At 44.2% G+C, this 22,732-nt stretch overlaps 1 protein-coding gene and 1 pseudogene across 1 annotated transcript in view; one reads left to right on the plus strand and one right to left on the minus strand.

The window, feature by feature from the left end:
* Positions 1–21,763, plus strand: part of mh (DNA-dependent metalloprotease SPRTN) — a 37,202-nt gene extending 15,439 nt beyond the window's left edge. Inside the window, exons 5-7 of the mRNA XM_050195260.3 lie at positions 16,882–16,956; positions 17,336–17,585; positions 20,071–21,763. Of these exons, the coding sequence (XP_050051217.1) occupies positions 16,882–16,956; positions 17,336–17,585; positions 20,071–20,930 (1,185 nt within the window). The 3' untranslated portion in view covers positions 20,931–21,763. The remainder of the gene's footprint in view (positions 1–16,881; positions 16,957–17,335; positions 17,586–20,070) is intronic.
* On the minus strand, positions 30–15,461 carry LOC140215464 (uncharacterized; annotated as a pseudogene).
* Positions 21,764–22,732: the final 969 nt, after the last annotated feature.

A 22,732-nucleotide genomic window follows, 5' to 3' on the forward strand; every position in this document is an offset into this window, starting at 1 on the left:
TTAAATGGCAAATCAGCAATATTGTTGAGCTAGCTAAAGGCTTCTGCAAAAATAAGACATATTCAAATATTAGCCTTGGCTTCTAAATTTACCTTTATTTAGTTGCCTTCCGAACAATGCTGTTAAAAAATATCATTAGTAAGCTCAAGCTGCCCAGCAAATGCTCTGTTGACAAAATGTATTCGCTTTGTCATTCTCTTGTAGTATGTGGTGCAAAATAGTTTTTTGCACTGACACACATGGACATAGAAAGGAGGGTTCAGGACACACGAAGCACTTTGTGTGTCCTCTACCCCTCTTTTCTATGTCCATGTCTATCTGTGCAAGAGCTATTTCGCAATACATAACCAACTCGCCCAAGTCGATACTCTGACTGTGCGTGGTGGTCATATTTTTGACACGGTAAAAAATTTAATTTTTTTAAGCAAGCTGTCACATTTTATTTGCACAGATTTGTGCCTGCACAACACACATTGCCCTTGTCAAGATGTTCTGGCTGTTCATAATCCTGTAGACAGAGCATGATGATACTCAAGAAAATGGTTGATCTGCCAGTTAGAGCATTTTAACTCCTAAGGGCTCACTTTCTTCGAACTAATGGTACCATATTGACTCAATCTTTTTATGGCGCAAAACGTTTCGGTAACTTGATTAAAATATGCAAAACTAACTCTAAAAACGTATGGCAAAAGTAATTATTTGTTATTATAAATTGAGAACTGCACTCCTTGAAATCCATGAAAAAACAGGTTCTTGAGCAGCAGTACTGCACTAAATTAGTACCAATGGTGTGGTACTGCTCAAAACACAGCACTCAGCGCAGGAGTTTCTTGCACCATCTATACCAGATCCTTGTTTCTTTGCAAATGTTCTTTCCGTTGCTGTCTCTTTTGAGGTAACTGATGACACAATGGCACGTCGATTCTTTCTCCTCTGTAGGAGGGATAAATGATGGGAAGTGATGCTCAGTGAGCCCCTTCACGTTCAAAGGACATCGTGGCCACCCTTTTTTTCTTGGCGCTGGCATTTTCCGAATACTTGTTGGTAATTTCGTCACATAGTTGCAGGTGGTATTTCAGTTGTGATTCTCTACCTCCTATTTCTGTTAAAAGACAAACAAATTATATGTCACTTTATCCAGCAAGTGTTAAAATATCTTCTTGTATTAAACTTTTTTGTTTGTTTGCGGGCCACCAAGTAGCTGGACAACATCCAGTCTGCCCTGTTGGCTTCGCCCATCGTATGGTTGTGTCCATGATTACATCAGGCTTCATTGTCTGTTTTCCCATTTTGTTGAAGAATGGCACTATTTTCGCACTGTGTACAGTCAACAAAACAATGACCAGCTTTTTGTCTCTCCATTGTATTGCCGAAACATTTGCCCCTTTGAGGCAAGCATTTTGTCTTTCTTGAGGTTGTTCTTGACAAAACCAGGGGGAAGGCCTTTACGCATTACCCTTGCCATTCCATAGATATTAAGGTCGGGGCATGCATAAGAGTTGTCTGTAGCAATACAGTAGCCTTTGTCCAGGAGAGGTTCCGTAGACTTCAATACAAGTCATTACCTTCCGTTGGCTATGACGAAATCTTGGCAAGTCTCTGTCTCTTCCGTATATATTACCGAGTTTCAAATATAGCTGCTTTGCGACTCACAGAGTAAGAAAGATTTGAGGCCATCTCTTGCTCTCTTTAAAAACTTGAACTGCTTCCAACTGGGCCATTCTTTGAAAAGTAACAAGCTCTCATCAACCCTGACGTTGTGCTCAGGCTCATACAGGGTGCGGTATTTGTTCACAAGATGCTGGTACAGTGACCGGATTGCCTGGAGCCGAGGTTGAGGGTGTCCTTCCAAGTTCTGGATGTTGCTTCTGTCAACGAAGTGCAGAATTCTCATAACGAGCTGGAACTGCTTCCCAGGCATTGTTTCTCCAAGTACGTACTGGAGTTTCAGTCAGGTGGTTTTTTGACCAGTACAGCCTTTTGTTTGGCTTCCCTACAATGCCCTGAAGTATCAAGAGTCCAAAACAGACATACAATTCGTCACATGTAACTGGAAGCCATTTTTGGAAATGGGAATGCTTGCCCAACTTCCTGGACTTCGAAAACTGAGATTGACAACGGTTTGTCTCAGCTACAATATCATCATTGAGTTGATTGGTGAAGTAAGCGTCAAAAAGCTCTAGTGGCTGTGGGGGAGAGCTTACTGCGAAAGTCAGTCCCGGTGAACCTTTGAATTCGAAATGTGGAGGTATCGCCTGCACATTGGTAAGGTCTATGCAACACTATTCACGGCAGTTGCGGGGCTCTCTCATCACCACTTTCTTGGTCTTCAGACTCACTGATGTCTAAAGTGTAGCCACTGTCTTCTGTGCTTGAAGAATGAAACACAAAGTCAACATCCTTGTCACTTTCGCTGTCATCATCAGACGGATTGCAATCTACTGCACGGATGATGCCATGCTTGTTTGAAAGTTCAGGAAAATATAGCAAGAGGGCGAACTCAGCTCACACGGAATCCCTGCTGCCATCTAGTGTGAAAAAAATTCAAATAGAAGCTACGAAAACAAAACCGCCATTGTCATCTATGTAGTAAATGAAAAAATGCCCTTTGGCGGCCTTAGCTCGTCAAAAGTCATTCAGAAAGTGGTGAAATACACAAGACCAGCTTGTCATAAGCCAAAAAATGTTGATCGCTAGTGAGAAGTTGAGATCGTCAAAAGCTCTGAAGAGGTTAATGAGGCAGGGTTCTTGTGCTGTGTACCAGACGTGCTGGGCAAAGTATGTCATTTGCCCCCCCACCCCCCACCCCACCCCACCTTTGGAAGCGAGCACTTTCGGCTGCACGCTGGAAAGTCGGAAAAAAACTACAACCGAAGCAAAATTTTTTTTCTTAATAGAGTGAGCGCATAAGTAATGCTTTTATTTACTACACATCCACTGCTTGGATGGCGAGGATTGTCTTTTGTGCCTTCTCGGGACTCCCTGTAGTGGACGACGCACGGGATTGGCCATACACACTCGCATTGCGGAGAACGCCTGATGCTGGGCAGTTACCGCCCTAACAAATGTCAGCTTGTGCAACTTGCATCATGCCCCGGTTTTTGGGACTGCTATTTCCGTATTCAAAAACACAATCAGCTTGGTACATTTAACCTGCGAGCGAGGGGGACGTCTGGAGATGGTATTACAATCAGCCACACCCAATGACTGGCGTGCCTTACGGCATGAAATCGTTGGTTTATCAAATGCTGGAACTATTTAATCTCTCTCTAGAGGTAGCCTACGTAGCGTTGCAGTCGCAGTATATTGACACCATCGACAATCTAATCAAACTTCTTACAGGTACAACTGTCTAATATCACTGTGCAATCATGGCTTATCGTAGATATGCTAGTGAAAATGACCTTGGTCGAACACGCAGAGCAATTTTAATGCCAATAGAACACTGACTTGAGTTTTTTCTAAAGGAATGTGTCACTTCTGACTTTGACGATTTCATTTTCAGGCTGTTTTTACATAAGAGTCACACTATTACTTGTTTCCTGGCAGGAGAAAAAAAATTGCTGATATTCCATATTTTGAAAAATTATGGCGACTTTTTGGTGACGTGTACCGAAAACTTGCACTGTGTAGGTTGCTTATGGGCTCTGAAAACAGTTACCGATAGTCACTTTCTCCCAATTCCGCCGTGTTATACACGGCATTTAGTTGTTTTCCCCCGGTATCCTAGGTAGAATATGCGGGGCACCGTGTTTATATTTATTCGCAGTACAAAGCAGTGTTCTGAGTGACGAGCGACATATGTTTATTCTTTGTAGGTTCATTGTAGCCTTTGTAGAAAGTTACTCATTGAAACGTTCCACAGTGCCATACTGCCGCTAATCTAAATGTTTCCCAGACTCTTAAAACAACAGCACGAGAGACTGTTGACATTCCGTGAAAATAGAGATAATTTTAAACGCAATGCGTTGTGATATGTTCACTTTTCTGCTTTAAATGGAAGTGTTGCAGATAATTACTAAATCCCCATTTTTCCATGTGTTCTTGTGCATCATACGAGATTCGTAGTTTGTTTCTCCGGTGTCCACGGTGACCTAAACAAGGCATCTTGTTTAGATATGGGGGGAAAATTAGGGACATGGTGTGGCCAATGTGTAGGCAATGTTCCAAATAGGTGGGTTAAATGCGCATTTTCCATAGTGGTCCATAGTGTTGTTAGTCTGTTTTACGAGCAGTGTAAAACTTAGACGGCCGCGCTGACATAATTACAACTACAACTGAGGTAAAATTTTGTGAACATAAGGGGAACAATATGCCAAGTTTATATGCGATGGTAAATGTGTGTTGATCAAATACAGCGTTAAAAAATTGTAAGCATGGTGGATGCGATAATATGTTTCCTCATTTGCTGTATTCACTAAATATAATGGGCCAAAGTGGCCCATGTTGAGTGTGCTGGCTTTAACACCACGATGACTCGTTCCGGTTTGTTAATGTGGCTTGTTAACATCTACTCTCTTTCAAAAGAAAAGGCAACGGTTGCCACAAATCAGGGAGGGTTTATCTGGGTGTTTTTTATCGTGAATGTGTTTTCTGCTTTTCTGCAAACTCGACATTACTTGTGGTGCTTGAATAAATTTATTGCATGTTCTTTGCAGTTAGTATTTAAAGTGGTTTAATCACCATTAGCTGGCTAGCGGCAGTTTTCGAAATGGACAGCGCATGTCCGCTTCACTGATCGCGGGCACAGATTCAAGCATGCCATGACTGAATTCCCGGTACATGCGGCACTGACTTCCACTTCACTGACTTCTGCTGACTATGCTCCTCAATGGCTACAGCAGGCACATGAAGTAGGGCCACATTCTTGAGGTTGCCGCTAAGTGGGCAGACCCTCTCATGTGCTTGCTGAATGGAGGCAGTGCTTTCAGACCTAGGGCTGTGCAGGGAAGCTTGGTGCTTAAGGAGTCCACCCACACTGTCACAGGCATTTTTCCCATATCTGGTAGCGGAAAATATCCACCTCACAGACGTATACTTGAAGTGTATACATTTGGTACCTATTTTTAAAATGGCTCGCTGCACCCTCACTGATGTAGGTTACATTACAGTAGGTGGGTGCTTTTTCATCTAACACTTCGTGCATTCTACCTAGGGCGTAGCAGGCGTGCGCTTTGTAGTGATGCATGTGGGCGTTTAGGACAACAAAGCTGTATGCTGCTTTCCTTGTCATGGCGACACAGGTAAAAATTGAGATTTGTTTCTCGTGCCAATGGTACGATCGTGTTTCATTTGAGAGAAACAAAGTCCAGTTTTCTGCTAAATCAAAATGCAGAACAATGCTTCTGCGCTGCTCGCACTTCTTTGCCTCATGAACAGCCGCGGCTTGAGTGCAGCGTATGTATTCATGAGGAATCAATTTGGTCACCCATTTGCTGAGCGTCTGCGTCAGCAGGCGTTTGGTGTGTTGCGACACCACGTATCCGAGCACATGGGGGTTGGCCCCTCCCGCGTGTAGCCGTGCGCGGCTTAGCCGTGTCCGGGGAAAGGGGGATCCTGGGGGTTGAGCCGATGCCGGGTGTTTGGACCTTTAAGGCCCCTTGGCGTAGGCAACACACCTCTTTGGCCTCTGCTTCACGTAGACGGCACCCCCGGACTGACCCACCCGGGGGAAATCGGTAGTTGCCTTTTCCTGCTTCTCTCTCTCTCCCTCCAATCTTCGTCTTTCTCTTACTTTTCATCTTTCCTGTCTTCTCCTAGCTTCCGTTTACTTCCAATTTTTCCAGGCAGCAAGGGTTAACCTTGTGTGAATAACCAACCTAGGTTATCTCATATTTGGTTATAGTGATAACGTACAGCTGGCGTTTGCAGGACCTGTTTTTACAGTCCCTGTAACGTCCCCTTGTAGGGCTCCACGGTGGGTGGCTGGCGTTATTGCCGAAAATTACATTATTCTATGGCTAGTTCCTTCCCTCCCCTCCCAGATCGCCCTCAGAAAAGAAGGCGCACCGAAGATCTACTTCAGTTTTTTGGACGACAAAACCCAACTTCCCACGATTTCACGTCATTCATTCGGAAAAGTCAGATAAACAAGTACGTACAATCTCCCCATGTCTAGTTTCGAAGTCTTTAACTGAGGCTCTTGGTCCAGGTTACAAGGCATCAAGGATGGCAAGTGGAGATCTCCTTTTGGAGCTCTGTGATCTGAAACAATACGAAAAGTTACCCAATCTACTGTCTTTTGGGGACTTTCAAGTGACAGTGACTCCACACCGCACTATGAACACTACATGCGGCGTTGTCTCAGATGATGACCTGCTTCAGCTGACAGAGGCAGAGCTCCTAGAGGGCTTCAATGAGCAAAATGTTGTTAATGTGAAAAGAATAAAGATGAGGCGCGATGGTAAAGAAATTGCGACCAAACACCTAATTCTCACCTTCAATTCAAGTGTCCTGCCCGAATCAATCGAGGCCGGGTACATAAAGCTGCGTGTCAGGCCTTACGTGCCCAATCCACTCCGATGTTTCAAATGCTAGCGCTTCGGTCACAGTTCGCAGAGCTGCCGGGGCCGCCAAACATGTGCGAAATGCAGTGCCCACGAACACACCACTGAAGCTTGCGGAAACGCTCTCCACTGTGTAAATTGTGATGGGGAGCACGCTGCGTACTCGCAGTCGTGCCCATCCTGGAAAAAAAGAAAAGGAAATTGTTACAATCAAAGTCAAGGAAAACATAAGTTTCAAGGAGGCACGTAGGCGGGTTTCATACCTGCCCAAGAAAACCTTTGCCGATGTGACGCGTCAGCGGGCAGCGTCGCAACGGCCTCCGGTGGCTGTCCGACCCACAAGCAGTGAGTCGGCAGTTACGCCGTCTGCCCCCACGGTGGTTGCAGCTAGCGCTGCTCCGCCAACCGAGCAGAAGGGACCTTCGACCCCGAAGGTGGGCGCAGCCGAGGCTGCCCCAACCTCCCCGGCCCCTTCCAGCGCTGGCCACGGCCGGCGCAGCCAAATCCCTCAGGGAGCCCCATCGACCTCCGGGCTAGTGGGTGCAGGGGTCTTGCCCTCCGAGGCGGGATCCTCCCTGGTAACTTCTCGCTCGCAAGAGCACGTGTCCGGCTCCTCACAAGAGGCAATGGACACTACACCTATCCCCAAGGCGCACCAAGCGCCAAAGGGGCAGCGAGGTTCTCTTGAACGCTCCAAAAAGGGCCACATCCCCGTTACAGGGCCTGGGAAGAGCTCTGTAAACTAAGGCATCACTTCCGTTTCCGTACACACAGCACCAATTTACTCTAAATATGGACACACAAATTATTCAATGGAACGTCAGAGGTCTTCTTAAAAACCTTGATGACGTACAAGAACTCATCCACAAACAAAATCCAAAAGTACTGTGTTTACAGGAAACACACTTAAAATCAAAACACACAAACTTCCTCCGGCAGTACACCATTTTCCGCAAGGACCGTGATGAGGCTAACACCTCGTCCGGCTGTGTAGCAATCCTTGCATGCAAGTCCGTAGCTTGTCGCCAGGTTGCCTTACAGACGCCCCTCGAGGCAGTGTCAATTAGAGCGATTATTTTCAATAAGTTGGTAACCGTCTGTTCCATTTATATACCTTCAAGCTATCACCTCCGAAAAACCCATCTCTATAACCTGATAAATCAACTCCCGGAACCCTACGTACTTGTGGGTGATTTTAACGCCCACAACACGTTGTGGGGAGACGCGCGTTGCGACGCAAGAGGCCGACTTATTGAAAATTTTATTCTGACCTCTAGTGCCTGCCTATTTAATAAGAAGGAACCAACATATTACAGCCTTCAACACAATTCATATTCATCCATAGACCTAGCAATAGGCTCTGCTTCTCTTCTGCCTCATCTTGAATGGAATGTGATCAAGAATCCTTTTGGAAGTGACCACTTCCCTATAACTTTAAAATCACTAACGCAGCATGACAACACTCCCCGGTTTCCCATTTGGAAATCAGCATCGACTGACTGGGAGCATTTTAAAGAATCTACTCATTTACCACTCGGTTTTATAAACAATTTTAGTATTGATGAAGCTGTTGCATATTTTACCGCTTTTATTATTGATGCTGCAGAAAAGTTTATTCCGCAAACAAATGGTGGTTCACCTAAAAGACGTATTCCCTGGTGGAATGATGAATGTAGAAGTGCCCGAAAGAGGCAGAATAAGGCATGGGGAATATTGCGTAGGTTGCCAAATGCAGAAAATCTTATTGAATTTAAACACATAAAGTCACAGGGAAGGCGCATACGGCGTCAGGCGAAGAGAGAAAGCTGGCTGAGGTTCCTCTCAGGTATCAGTCCTTACACACAGGAGGCGAAAGTTTGGAATGGCGTAAGGAAGCTAAAAGGGCAGCAAATAAATCCGTTGCCTTTGGTGAATGATCAAGGAAATACGTTAGAAGAGCAGGCAGACACCCTAGGGGAGCACTTTGAGCGTGTGTCAAGCTCAATCCATAATTCCCAATCCTTCCTTAAACATAGAGAAATAGAGAAACGTAAACCAATCATAAGAAAATGCAGACAGAATGAACCATATAACCGACCTTTTAGTATTGCCGAGTTGAGAGCTGCCTTGAACACATGCAAAAGCTCTGCGCCGGGACCTGACAGGGTCATGTATGACATGATCAGAAACTGACACACAAATCACACTACTCGCACTTTTTAACACAATTTGGACTGCGGGATACGTCCCATCCACATGGAAGGAAGCGATCGTAGTTCCTGTTCTGAAGCTCGGAAAAGACCCTTCCTTGGCGGCAAGTTACCGTCTGATAGCTCTAACAAATTGTCTGTGTAAGCTTTTTGAAAAAATGATAAATCGCAGACTTATACATTTCCTTGAGCTCAACAATATGCTCGATCCTTATCAGTGTGGCTTCCTAGAAGGGCGGTCGACAACCGATCATCTTGTGCGCATTGAAGGAAATATCCGCGATGCATTTATACATAAACAGTTTTTCCTATCAATAATCCTCGACATGGAGAAAGCGTATGACACGGCATGGCGTTACGGGATCTTGCGAGACCTGTCGGAAATTGGCATCCGTGGAAATATGCTGAACACAATTGAAAGCTATTTGTCAAATCGTACCTTCCGAGTAAAAGTCGGTAATGCACTGTCACGTCCTTTTACGCAGGAAACTGGTGTACCCCAGGGAGGCGTGCTCAGCTGCACTCTCTTTATTGTTAAGATGAATACACTTCGTTCTTCACTGCCCCCAGCCATATTTTATTCCGTCTACATAGACGATATACAGATAGGTTTCAAATCCTGCAACCTTACAGTGTGTGAAAGACAGGTACAGCAGGGCTTAAACAAGGTGTCCAAGTGGGCAGACCAAAACGGATTTAAAATCAACCCGCACAAAAGTTCTTGTGTTCTCTTCACAAGAAAGAGAGGCCTGGTACCTGATCCCTGTGTAGAACTGGGTGGACAACAAATTCCTGTTAACAAAGAGCACAAATTTCTAGGTGTTATCCTTGACTCCATGCTTAAATTCATTTCACACATAAAATGTCTTAAAGTAAAATGTCTAAAAACCATGAACTATCCTACACCAGTTCTATCCCACACTACATGGGGTAGCGACAGGAGGTGTCTGTTGAATCTTTACAGCAGCCTAGTTAGATCACGGTTAGATTATGGTGCCATAGTGTATCACTCTGCTGCACCGAGTGCGCTAAAAATGTTAGACTCCGTTTATCGCCTGTCCACTGGCGCATTTAGAACAAGCCCGGTGGAAAGTCTATATGCAGAGTCAGACGAGTGGTCACTACATTTTCAGAGAACGTGCATCAGCTTTACCTATTTTCTCAGTGTGCGCTCCAATAAAGAACATCCGTGTTTCAAAACTGTTAACGACTTGACGTGTCAAACACTTTTTCATAATAAACCCTCCATCAGACTTCCTTTCTCACTGCGTGCAAGAGAACTTAGCATGGAAATGGATGTCCCTGTTCTCGAACATCGACTAATGCCTCCAACTAAGCTATTACCGCCCTGGGAGTGGCAGGTGATAGACTGTGACGTATCCTTTGTAGAGGTCACAAAACATGCACCTGACATCGAAATGCTATGCGTTTCCGTGAACTTCAATCGAAGTGCGGCTGCTCCGAATTCTACACAGACGCGTCAAAATCACATGCTGCTGTTGGTCCCTCTTTCTAAATCTGACTTATTGAACCCGCAAACAAGTATCTTCACTGCAGAAGCCTATGCAGTACTGTCTGCAGTAAGACATATACAGAAATTAAAAAACTCGACAAAGCAATTGTATACACAGACTCGCTAAGTCTCGTAAAAGCGTTAATTTCATTACAAAAGCTTAAAAATCCTGTTTTTATTGAACTTTACTCCCTCTTATGCAGTATTTACATGTCACATATACACGTAGTAATATGCTGGGTGCCTGGCCATAGAGGTATCGAGGGTAATGTACTGGCTGATAAAATGGCCACATCACTCGCATCACTAAACACTTTTCCTACAGCTGCTGTCCCTTTCACAGATCTGAAGCCTTTCTTGCGTAAGGAACTACGACAACACTGGTTGCCAGTGTTGTCGTGGTGTCGTGTTGCGCATGTGGAACGCAGAAATAAACAATAAACTGCACATTATAAAGCCACAGTTAGGTTTTTGGCCCTCCCCAACAAAATCACGGCGAACAGATGTCCTATTCTGCCGCCTCAGAATAGGGCACACATTTGGTACACACAATTTTCTGCTTACTGGAAATGAACCGCCAACCTGTGGTCGATGTGTTGAGAGGCTGACCATCCTCCACGTCCTCTTGGAGTGTCGCAAAGCCGAATCTGAAAGGAACATTTTCCTCTTGCATATCGTTATTGCATACCTCTTCACCCAGCTATGTTTCTTGGTAAGGAACCATTTTTCAACACCAAAGTAGTCCTCAATTTTTTTAATGAGGTTGTCCTACATGTTATGAGCCCAATAAATTCGTAGCGCATCCTCTTTCCAAAGGATGCCGCTGTGATAGGTGTTTTATATAGCACTGCCTCCAGGCCCTTGTGTCGCAAGCGCTCTAACGAGGCCATGGTGCTCTAGTAAATTTTAGAAATTTATGCATTTTTTCATATCGTATCATGTTGCAATGCACCTTAATGCTCATAGTACACGTCATTTGTCATCGCCATAATCTTATTACACGTACATTTTACGCACTTTACAGTGACTTTATTTTAGGCCCCTTTACAGCCACGTCACATCAACTTCATAGAGCCCATCAGTCCATTGCGAAATCACTAACACTTGCATGGCGCTCTTTGGCCATACCTGGCCCTTGCGCCAATAAGAACCACACATTCATTCATTCATTCTTTCACAAAAAGGGTCGGAGACAACGTCTTCTTGATTAAGTCACCGCTTTCCCAAATAGCAAATGTGACCTCGTCCTCGTCAACCATTCCCAGACTGGCCAAAGTGAGGCTTTCACTCCATGGGCAGCATTCGCATTCACCTAACATACCATCTGTGGTAGGAGAGCAGCAAAGGCACAATGCTTGCATGCCTTCCAGTGAGATTTCCATGCCAGTTACGTTCTCAAGCGCAGAGACGCAAAAGTTGGCATTAGCGCAATAAATGCAAATGCAAACCTCTTGTTGTGGTGCGAGCAGCACCCATTTTGGACGCAGGCTGTAAAACTTTGACAGGGCGATGGCACTTTCGGGGTGAGCTGCTTTGAACGTCTGGAACGTCTCACGGATAGAACATGTCATAAACCGTTTTGAGACATACTCTGTCTGGCCGTTCGTGATGACTGACACAATGTCCTTCTTGTTTGCGCTCTGCCGGGAGCACCCAAGTTCGTCCTTGGTGAAGTAGTCAAGCGCAGCTTGTACATCCAATGTGCTTAACCTTGACCTCGTGTATGGATCGAAATCTGACCACATTCCGTGCTTCTCGTGCCAATTTTGGGCCTTTCTAAGCATGTACGTTGTGACAGCTGGGATTGCCTCTTGAACGCATTTGTGTTCAACTTTTGATGGCGTGATGGTTCAGAGACGGAGCTGCTCTCGATAGGACCTTGAAGTCTCGTACGCTTGCTTAAAGCTATTTAACTAGCCAGCACATGCACAACATTCTGTCACAGACAATTCAGGTGTTCTGAAGCTTCCGTATGCAGCACTCAACGTTGAGCATATCTTCAGCTCCACAATGCTTTCAATCTCGGCCCGTTTTCTCTTTCGATAATATTGTCTGCTGTGTTTGTGAATGGAATATGGTGGCTTCAATGGTGAAACATCAGAAGAAAGGTGAACGTACCTGTTCAATTCGTCATTTGCTTCTTCCTGAAGCAATGCCTCATCTGCTTCATCGCAGGTGTCACTAGATGAAAACAGGATTTCCTTGAGGCGCATAAGCAGTGCTGGCAGACCTCGTCGGTGTCGCGAGTATCCTTGCCCTCTGGCAGTAGCTTTCGCAAGGAGGCAACATCCAAAATGTTTACGCAACTAAAATTTTTTTCTTAGCAACCTTTTTGTGAACGTGTAAATAATCGGCACAGAATACTCGGACCAAGCTATGAGCCACATGCATTGTGTGTAATGAACAACTAGACCAAGTCGAAACGTTTATACTGAACAGCACCGCACTAGTTCTGTCACTTTTTCTGCACTGCTGTTGTGACTGAGCCTCCAGAATTTCTCACGGTTTGAAGTTTTATGAACAAGACTGCCTAAAACTTTTCTCTGTGAAAACGTGTGCTCGTTATTGGAGGACATGTGCTCGTTATCGAAGGACATTGTCCGTCTGGCGCCACCAGTGACTTCTGATGTTCTCAGTGTGGGAAAGAGTGTCAGCGAGGTGCTGACAAAACATCATAAATTAGGCAACTTCGGCATCCTTTGGCTCAGTAATGCCGCATTGCACTTTTCGGACAGCTGAAACGCAGAGGTGAAGGTCGTGGTAAGACAGGAAGACGTTAGCTGTTAGCGATAAGGAAAACATGTGATAACGGGAAATGAAATAAACAGCTCGGGAAATGACTTGTATAAGTTTTTACAAAGGCACAGTGCGAGTCGCACATGGTGGTGCCAAAGAAGGTTCCAGTATCCATTGCATTTGGGGGATGGGGAGCAGGCAGTAAAGTAGCACCTCCATAATGGCGCACCTGCTGATTATGGAAGCACTCCGTCGCTTACGCATTAGCCTGCCTTGGTGCCACTTACAGGTGATTTGCTGTGTGCACAAGGCAGGTTTTGGCAAAGTCAGCCACAACATGCACTCGCGATGTCTCATATGCTGTTCACAAGCCAATAATGGAGGCGTAAGTGCGATGCCCACAGAGGTTGTAGGCTGCAAACTCAGTATGTGCTAGCACTTTAGAAGGTGGCAGCCACCCACCCCCGCACACGCTAGACACAGATAAAATCTGACAGTAAAATTTTGTTGAAAACAAGCTGCCAGAGCAAAGTTCTGAAGCAGCAAAGAATTTAGAACTAGATTTGTGTACAATGCAAACTGATTGACAACCAGCAAAGGTACTGAAGCTAGCAAGCTCAACAGGGGCCACTTTGGCCCGTTATATTTTGTTAATAAAGCAAATGAGGAAACATATGGGCGATACAATGAGGGCGAAACACCCACGTTTTGCCCGACATAAGCGGACTTCCATCTAAAATTTTTTCTGAAATTGGAACCCGAGTTTTCTTAAATTTTTTTTAAGTGAGCTTTTTTGTAAAAACTTCTTTATTTGACTTGTTTTCTTGTGTTTCATGTAGGAAGATAATATTTTGCATAAATGTTGCAAAAAGAATGTTCTATGTTTGACACTTCTTTGAAGTTTCTGTGTGAAATAGAAAATGCACCAAGACGCATCATGGTTGCAAAATTTTTCTGATCTAGGCCGTGTTTGGAATTTTTAAATTTTTTTTCGTTTGCGGACAGCATAAGAAAATGCATGGAACTAATTTTCTGAGAAGCGTATGAAAATTAGCAGAAAATTTTTTCAACACAATGCTTTAGTTTGCATTTAATTCGGCCGTGAAATCGGAAATTATTGGGGTAAGCAATAGAAGGACGCTCGCGCTGCCACCTTCAAGTATTTTTTTGGCTTGCTGGGAACGCTTTTCAGGAATCAAATTTTTGGTTCCGTGGAGTTTGAATGTTCCTATATGACATAAAAAAAAACAGACAAAACAAAAATATAAAGCGGACATGCATGGTTTGATCTCTCGTGGAATCACCCTTGTGTCGAACAGCACTGAGAGGCGAACCCTGCTACATCCTGCTACATTTGAGGGAAATAAGAGAAATCGGTGCCCACCCTGTCTCAAAAAGGTTGCTCGGGCTATTGAAAATGGAACCAAGTCCTCAAGCACCATTTCGCCATGCCATCGATTAAAAGTGGCATGGCGTGGACCAGCGGATGCGTTAGCTCTGAAGTGGACCGAGTGAGCCTCTCTAATTAAGCGTGCATCATACTGCTGTTTCTTCTATGGGCAGTTGTCTCTTTTCAATACCTTCCACCTGCCATATGCGGGTTGCTTGACAAAGGGACAGTGTCGCTTTTGAGATCACAGCGAGCAATCGTGCTGGCACCAACCTAGACCCTGCACTCTATGACAAATGTAAAACGGTGATCGAAGTTTTGGACACTGTATGGTGTCTTGCTCGATTTTTCGGACATAACGCACACAATGTCATCGACATGGTGGCCATCAACAATTTTTCCGCGGTTAAATTTGTTGCCTATCCTGCACTTTTGTTGGCAAGGTAATTTCACGGCTTTAAGAGTGACATACTGCCACTACCAAGATTTTGGCCAACTCTGCACCAAACAGCAACTTTCGCCATTGGGTATGGACAAAGTCCCGCTGGTTAGCGTAGCTGCTTCACACAGCCGTGACAAAAATCGGCTGCCAGTCAACATGGTGGCGGCCGATAGGTCAACGCGGCAAGGTGGCTTCCAATATGTTTGGACCAGTAAACCACCTCTGTGATTGGGCATGACATGATGGGCTAGACTGGTGGTCAGGAGCTGAGATTGGGTCCATGGTCAACACACCAGTAACTAGCGCGAACGCTTTCGCGAAGTTTGTTTTTGCACTGACTGGACAGACTAGAGAATGCTGGCGTGTAGGCAGAAAGCTCCAAACTGAATTCGAACATCACAGCCTTTTGTGACAGCGTTGCACAGTCAAAGGTCGCGTGCATATACCTGCACAATCGTATGATACATTTTCTGGCCGCTAGATCCCATGTGAACAAGCAGAGGAGCGAGGCATGCATGATCGAGAGCAGTAGGTGTCCACCGTAGCAGGTTCTCCACAGTACTTGCCCGCCCATGTCAAATGAAGCTGGCAGGCACTCGGTTTCCTCTTCTGGCTCCTGCAGATCTTGCAGGCCTTCGCGTGTTCCTTTTACAGCTATCTCTACCAACCTTATTGCGATGGGCATCTTCAACACTGTTGGAAGTGTACTACACACTTTTAATAGGCAATAACCCAAATGCACCACTGCTCCCTGCTGCAGGGGCCGTGAAGTGAGTGTCACATTTCGTTCTGGCAGCATCGTATTCCAGTGTACCTCACCAGCTCGATAATGTTTTGGTTTCTTGTAGCCACTACACAATAGAAAAATGACAAAGCACATTGTCCAACATGCCGGTGTCTTGTGCTGCAATGATTCTCGCTGAGCGTGCTTCCTGGTGACTTCCTGCCAAAATGCTTCGTCTGAAGAAGCTGCTGACCCAGGCCGAACTCAAGGAGTGTAAACCTGAGCTTGTTGAAGCCACAAAAACGAGGGTCTACTGTATACACCAGCCCAAATAAGACAAAAATGGCACTTCACCAAGACAAATGATTCAAATTGCATGTAACCAGAGACAGGGGGCCCAAAGGATCCCCAATGTGTATTTCATAGCATATTTTAAAGTCACATATCTCAAAAGTGCTGCTAGTCTTAGGACTTCTGTAAGCAGACATGACTTCACTATTGCTCTGCTTCAAGTTTTCAATTGCGACATGTGGCCTAAAGTTAGTCATTAAGACGTCAATTAGCATATTTTTGTAATTAGTGAAATGATCATTGAAAAAAAAAAAATTCCTGTTATGTCCAGTTAGCCACGTAACCTTTCTGCAAAAATGTGAGGGGCCTAGATATGATAGTTATTACTTTGGCTTGTAAGAAAGAACACCTTAGCTGTGGTTTAAACACAAGTAAGAAAAAATGCATTAGGTATTTGTTGGATCGCTGTACCTGCATGATATTACAAATAAAATTTCCTTCTCTTTGTGTTCGAATATCAAGTGCACTCACTGTCTTGCAGAGTCGCATTGCCGTATGGCGTTGTGCCTGTCTCCTGCTTGAAAACGTTGTTCTGTGTATTGGCCCAAAGGGCCCTAGTGCAGCACGCGAGCGATGCAGCACGACTCAGTGGAGCCTTGGAATAGGGGCCCACCCTTGCTGAAGAGAAGTCTCAAGTCGCCAGCGCCAAAAAGATGAAGACAACTGAAACCTCGTAACCGCAAAACTCTTGAAAGACTCAAAAGTTTTCACTCACTCACTCACTCTGTCTATTGGATGCAAGATTGTGAATTCTGTCCTAATGCATACTCATTGGCAACCTACAATGTTATGCTACTGTAGTTTGTGTGAAGATTGCACCTCCATAAGGACATAACTTGTGTGTGCTCCAGTCGGTCATTGAAGTAAGCTTGAAGTGGCATGGACCAATTATTCTGTAGTTCAAGTTTGTCAATCTTTTACTAGCAGTTTATTATGCATCGGTGCAACAAATATGAGTAACAGTATTGTGTTTGTAACAGCCCTTTTAGGATGAATGTAAGAGCATTTTTTATTCGCTATGTATGTGCAGGATCATGATGCTCACGGACCTGAATTTCATAAGCATATGGAACGTATTAACAAAGCAAGTGGAGCACATATAACGGTGAGCCAGTTTGTGAGCCTCTCATTAAAGATTTCAGACTCTTAGCAATAAGATACAATTTCATAATGCATTGTAACAGGTTTTGCACCTCCACTTTGCGCAGAGCCACATTTTACAGATACTCTCAAGGATACCACATATTCCTAGTTTTGGGATGGCTAAATTTTGTAATGAACATACAGTCCACACTTTAAGTCGCTAGCATTATCTTACTAGTCTCTTCTGATACAATAACGTCTGTCCAGAATCGGAGGAGTTAACAGAGACTGTAGAAAGAGACACAATGTGGTCCAAAGTGCTGGTGTTTGTAACAACCTCTTGTAGCAGAAATGCTGCCAAAATGTATTCACCCATTTTGTGTTGGCTCCTTTCTGGCCAGGTGTACCACAACTTTCATGGGGAGGTGGCGAGCTATCGTAATCACTGGTGGCGCTGTAATGGCCCATGCCAGCATCGAAGGCCCTACTTTGGTATCGTGAAGCGGGCCATGAACCGGCCACCATCTGACAAGGACCTATGGTGGGCTGACCACCAGCGCACCTGCGGTGGCACCTTTATAAAGATACGTGAGCCTGAGCCGAAAGCTCCAAAAAGCAAGAGGAAAGACGGTGTTTTACCTGACAGAAATGGTTAGCAAGTCATACATCTTGTTTCGTATTGATGGATGGTTGAACCCCTCAGTGACATGTTGTCCCTTTACCGAGTGTCAGGTCATTTGCTTGGCCCATGGTTGCAGTGGATTCAGATGGCAAAAAAAAAAAAAAAAGGTGCACGTGGGCTGTCCTACACTATGGCATGATAGCCCATGGCCCTTGTTTTAGCTTTGACATAAATGCATTATGATATAGTTACTGGGCTGTTCCTTCATGCCTATACTCTGTTTCAGAAGTCCCTCACAGCAGAACCAAAGCTATGAGGCTCCAAGTGCAGATTATTTCACAGTGATATGTGGTGCTATAGTTCCGAAACCGTTCATCTGTGGTCTTGTCGGCAGCTGCTTACTTGGAAGCTTCTCTGCAGGTTGCAGCTGCACTGTTTTGTGTGATCTTGCTTCTTTTCTTAATTATTTATTGAAGCTCTCTGATACTGAAAATAGAGTTCTACACTTATCTGAGTGATAATGTGCAAAGGACAAAAGAAATCAATACAACACTTTGTATAGACATTAATTGTCATTTAAAAGGTACAAAAACTTAATTTCTTTGACACTTGCTACAGAGGGCTCCCTTCTTGGTAGTGCTTTGTCTCCTGCGTAAATGGTGCCTGCAGACTTGCCTGTGCTGTATTGTTCCAAGCGGCTCTTGTACGTGAAAGGAATGAAGTAGCTGACATTGAACGTACTTGGGTTAGTGTAGAAGGAGTGCGGCAAAGGTGGAAGCACAAACTGTAATCAAGAGAATGGTAGCACTTGCAAATGTCAGCGAGTGCATTCTGTACAAGTGGATGTTACAAGAGGGATCGAGAGATGGGGCGACCATCTCGTGTGGTGTTGCATGCTGGCTGAGTGCTTCTGAATGCTGCACTTCCTCAGTCTCCTCAATATGTCAAAGTATCTCGAAGACGCACGCCTTTTCGGTGTTGGAGCAAATTATTTGCTGCTACTATACAACAGCTGATCTTGCTCTGCAGTTGCACAGTGTTCGTAGATGCTGCCATCACTTGTGCTGCAGTGGTCGCTGCTAGCAAAGACATGGAAGGACATATTTATGCTGTGTTCACCCTCCTAATTGTTTGAGGACGCTCGTAGCTTCCACAATACTGAGAGAAACTACTGAAACAGGGTATAGCCACCGATTAATGATCATTGACAAATCTGAGTGTCATCCAAGTGTCACTGACACAGAAATTTTGTGTAGGTTTTTTTTACTTGATTAGATAGCTGCTGATTTTGTCCTTTGATTGTATGCTGCCAGAATACTTCGTACATGCAGCAAATCATTCATTATGCTCGTTACCAGTCAAGAACATGTACCAAAAGCAGTGCGGCTCCTTGGCAGAAGGGGTATTGATGAGCATGCTTTTTAAATCACAAAATTTGGAGGTATCACAAATCACTGATGCCCAAGTCAGTCAGTCTAGTGGGTCAAGTACAGTGATCGCAAGCCACATGATGGCCGTGCTGCCAAGAGCTGGGTGTGCCACATCAGCTATTCGTTCCTCATTTATTCTAGATTAGTCTGCATTTGACACAGGTCCTGTAGTTGGATACAATTTAAGTCTGCAGTGAAGCCCTGCCCAAGCCCTCATAACCGCCAGCCACTGTTACTCCGTGAGGCTGCAAATACTAGTTCGTGCTTCAAACTTTCCCTGTTGCCTAAATAAGGTAGTAACTACAAAAATGATATAAGCGCATAATTTTATGCGTTTTCACTCGTCTATCATAGTGGAACGATGAAAGCCTAATTCTTTATTGAACTGAAATAAAACGGCAACTATTTATTGTCAAGTTTCACTTCAGTTGGCAGTGAAGTTTCATGAGTAAAAGAGCTCAGCAGTGAACTGAACTGTACCACGGACTTTTGAAGAGTGAAATGCTCAGACTCCGTACACTTTGTCCATGTCTGTTGCACACCTCATCGCTTCCGCCGGTGAAAAGGCTGCAGATTCTCCGGAGGTATCAAGTACTGCGGCATTTTGAAAAGGTCGCATGACGATGATTTTGTTTGCTTCTGTGGTTGGCCGGTGGAGTAACACGACCTGGTGCGGTCCACGTGCCTTGGTTGCCAACTGCTGTATTTTTCTTTTTTTTTTAAGTTGTATCCTAATATAGCTGTCGCACCTCTAGAGAACACGCAGCACCCTTCTCAGCTTGTATCTCCGATTATACCGCCATATAAAGCACTTGGCAAGACTGTCACTGCAGCTTTCGACCACTGCACCAACCCACGCATCAGTGATAGCACATGACCATAAACCCCTATTTTCCTGACGTGTTGGGAGTTTTGGTCAACATTCCTGCAGCATCACTGAGGCCTTGTACCGTCATTGCGAAGTTGGCAGCTACCGAATCAGTCAAACAGAAGAAATAAAAATTTTGTGTTAGTACTCCTTAAGTAAATAGTCTTACTTTGTGTACACAGGTCTCTTGAACATATTTTTGCATCCTTTGTGCAGCAGCGAAGAAATCCAAAATGGCAGACGGCACAGACATCAGGACTCTATTTGTACCACAGCACAGTGTCAAGGCAACTGCAACTTCTGTACCTGCTACACATGTTCACCAAGGTGCACGTCCCAAGCTGTCAAAACCACACGTCTCAAGCTTTCCTGGCATCGTGAAAAGGCTACCTAGCAATGTGCACACCCTGTCTCAACCAGTAGTCGAGTCCCAATCAAACCAGCTGGTTGCCTTCAGTGGCAGAGGCCACATGCTAGGTAGTCATTCCTCCACATCTCAAATTCCAGAAAGGGGCAATTTCGCCTCAAAAGATAGAAGTTTATTACCAGTATCCAGCTGTGTCTTGGGAACACCCATGAGGGAGATACAGTATTGCCAGGTGGATAAATCAATAACTGATGGTTCTACAAAGTCAAGTTCTAGCCATTTAGGAAACAGAGATGGAGCTGACATAGAAGTCAAGATGACAACACCGAAGTTGTCTCGTTCAACTCAGCCAACACTGAAAGAGCTTTTAGGTAAAAAAACATCCCCTACAAAACGAACCAATAGAAGGATGAGTGCTGCCAAGATGAAATTCATAAGAGAACTACTCAGTTCCGACAGTGAATCTGATGATGAATGCACGATAATCAATGAGGACAATACCTTGAGAGAGCAAGAAACATGCTCTGGAAAGACTACTGAATCGAGCATGTCAACATCACCATTACATGCACCACAGAACACAAGTGCCACCTCGAATGTAAGCACTCGCAGGGAGTCAAGATTAGTTGAATGCCCTGCCTGTGGCAGCTTCATGGAGGAGCAACACATCAATCGCCATTTAGATGTGTGCCTCATTCACGATCACTAATTAATTTACATGCATATTTTAGAAAAGCTGGAGCGTTCTAGTTTTGCAGCCTAATTGCATAGTGCTGTCTCACTTTACGTGTTTATCAATTAGATGAACCAGATGGGTCTTAGGTTGTCCACTGTTCTTAAACAAGTTGTGTCAAAAAGCACACATTCTAGTGGACACAATTATCAGTGGCAGTCATATAAACTGGTTATTTTATCAGCAAGAGCTCCATGGAAGAGCTGTTTGTATAGTGCTATATGATTTTATATTTTTATGCTGAGCAGCTAAGCCTGCTGGATTTTAAATTGTGCATTTAATAAATTCTGTGTCAGAGTGGTCACAAGCATTGTACTGGCAGTCATATAAAACTGGTTGTCTGTGAGAGCTTCATGGAAGAACTAGATAAGAGTTATCATATATATATATATGTGCCTTATTTAAGATCATGATAGACTTGTGTGCAGATTAAAGACAATGGAGCATCTTGGTATCGCTGCACAAATGTGTATTTTGGCCAACGTAGTTGTCTTTAGGTAGACTGACCGGCTACTGCTGTTGGCAAGTTCTGTGTCAGAGCAAATTAAAACATAATTTCCATGTGAGTGTCTTTTTTGTTCATAGTCGAGTGTGTGATGTAGATTTTTGTGTGTGGTGAAGTGAACCACACTGTAAATGAGTTCATAGTTTACATACTCTTCTTTACAAAAACTGAAAATCTTCCACTATTGTCTGTGGGACCACCTGGCAGTTGCCCACAGGCATGGCTGTGATGAATAGTGTGTGGATACTTTTCTTGTGCAGTAGAGCTGGCCGTGAATAAAACTGGCTTCTTATATCATCCTTCATGAAGCGAGCTTGTTAGTTGTCAGAAACTGATTAGATGGCAAAGATTAGTTCATCCTTTTACCTGCCATCCAATGTTTTTTCCCAAGAAAGAATAAGTTGTTTACTATTTGAAAAGTTACATATGGTAAAGTAAAAATGTTACCAGATTAATATATACAACAGTTGTCATGTTTTAATGCATTGAAAATTCTCTGACATAAAATTTCATGGCGCTGTATATTTCTTAATTGGAAGAGATCATTGTGAGCTGCCTAGCTAAAGCGGGAGAAGTGGGGGGGAGGGGTCTTAAACGCAACAATTAAAGGGGCAACAAGCATTTGTTTGCTGAAGGCAGGCAGGTGCTGAATACACTGCTTAAGCATGTCGGGTTGTGTTAAGTGAAAAGGAAACATGTATTTGTTATAATTAATAATGTTAATAAATCTTGACCACTTGCTCACACAAGTAGGGCATTTATTATGTTTTATGGAAGGGAAGAACTTTGGGGAGAGATTGGGTTAAACCCATATTTGATTAAACTTGTTTGAGGTGCAAAAATCTGGAATTGTCATGTTTTACCAAAATATGAAAGACTACACATGAACTGGCTTGGGTCACCTTGTAGGGCTGTGTTCTCTAGCAACTATTTTCGGGGGAAATTTTCTACTCATTTTAATGCCTGAGCCAGCGTAAATGTTTGTGGCAAGCACTTTTTGTGCTGGCATGCTTTTTCCGTGTTTGTTTTTGAGGGCACTAATAAAAAGAACAGCAGATTCCTCACTACAGCAATGCATCATGGCAAAGGTTAGGTTGCACAAGAGTGAAATTGCTGCTCAGTGTAATCAGTTGAAGAAGACCTTGCTGCATTGCCATGATACTCTGCCATTACTTTTTTGCACTCATAGCTGCAAGTTTGTGAGCTGTCTTAGTCCAGTTGTCTCTGGTGGCTAATCCAGATGGGAGCCCGTAAAGGGGCTACACCTATGTGT

The sequence above is a fragment of the Dermacentor andersoni genome, chromosome 1 (assembly GCF_023375885.2).
Source record: "Dermacentor andersoni chromosome 1, qqDerAnde1_hic_scaffold, whole genome shotgun sequence".
In the NCBI taxonomy this organism is placed as follows: Eukaryota; Metazoa; Arthropoda; class Arachnida; order Ixodida; family Ixodidae; genus Dermacentor; species Dermacentor andersoni.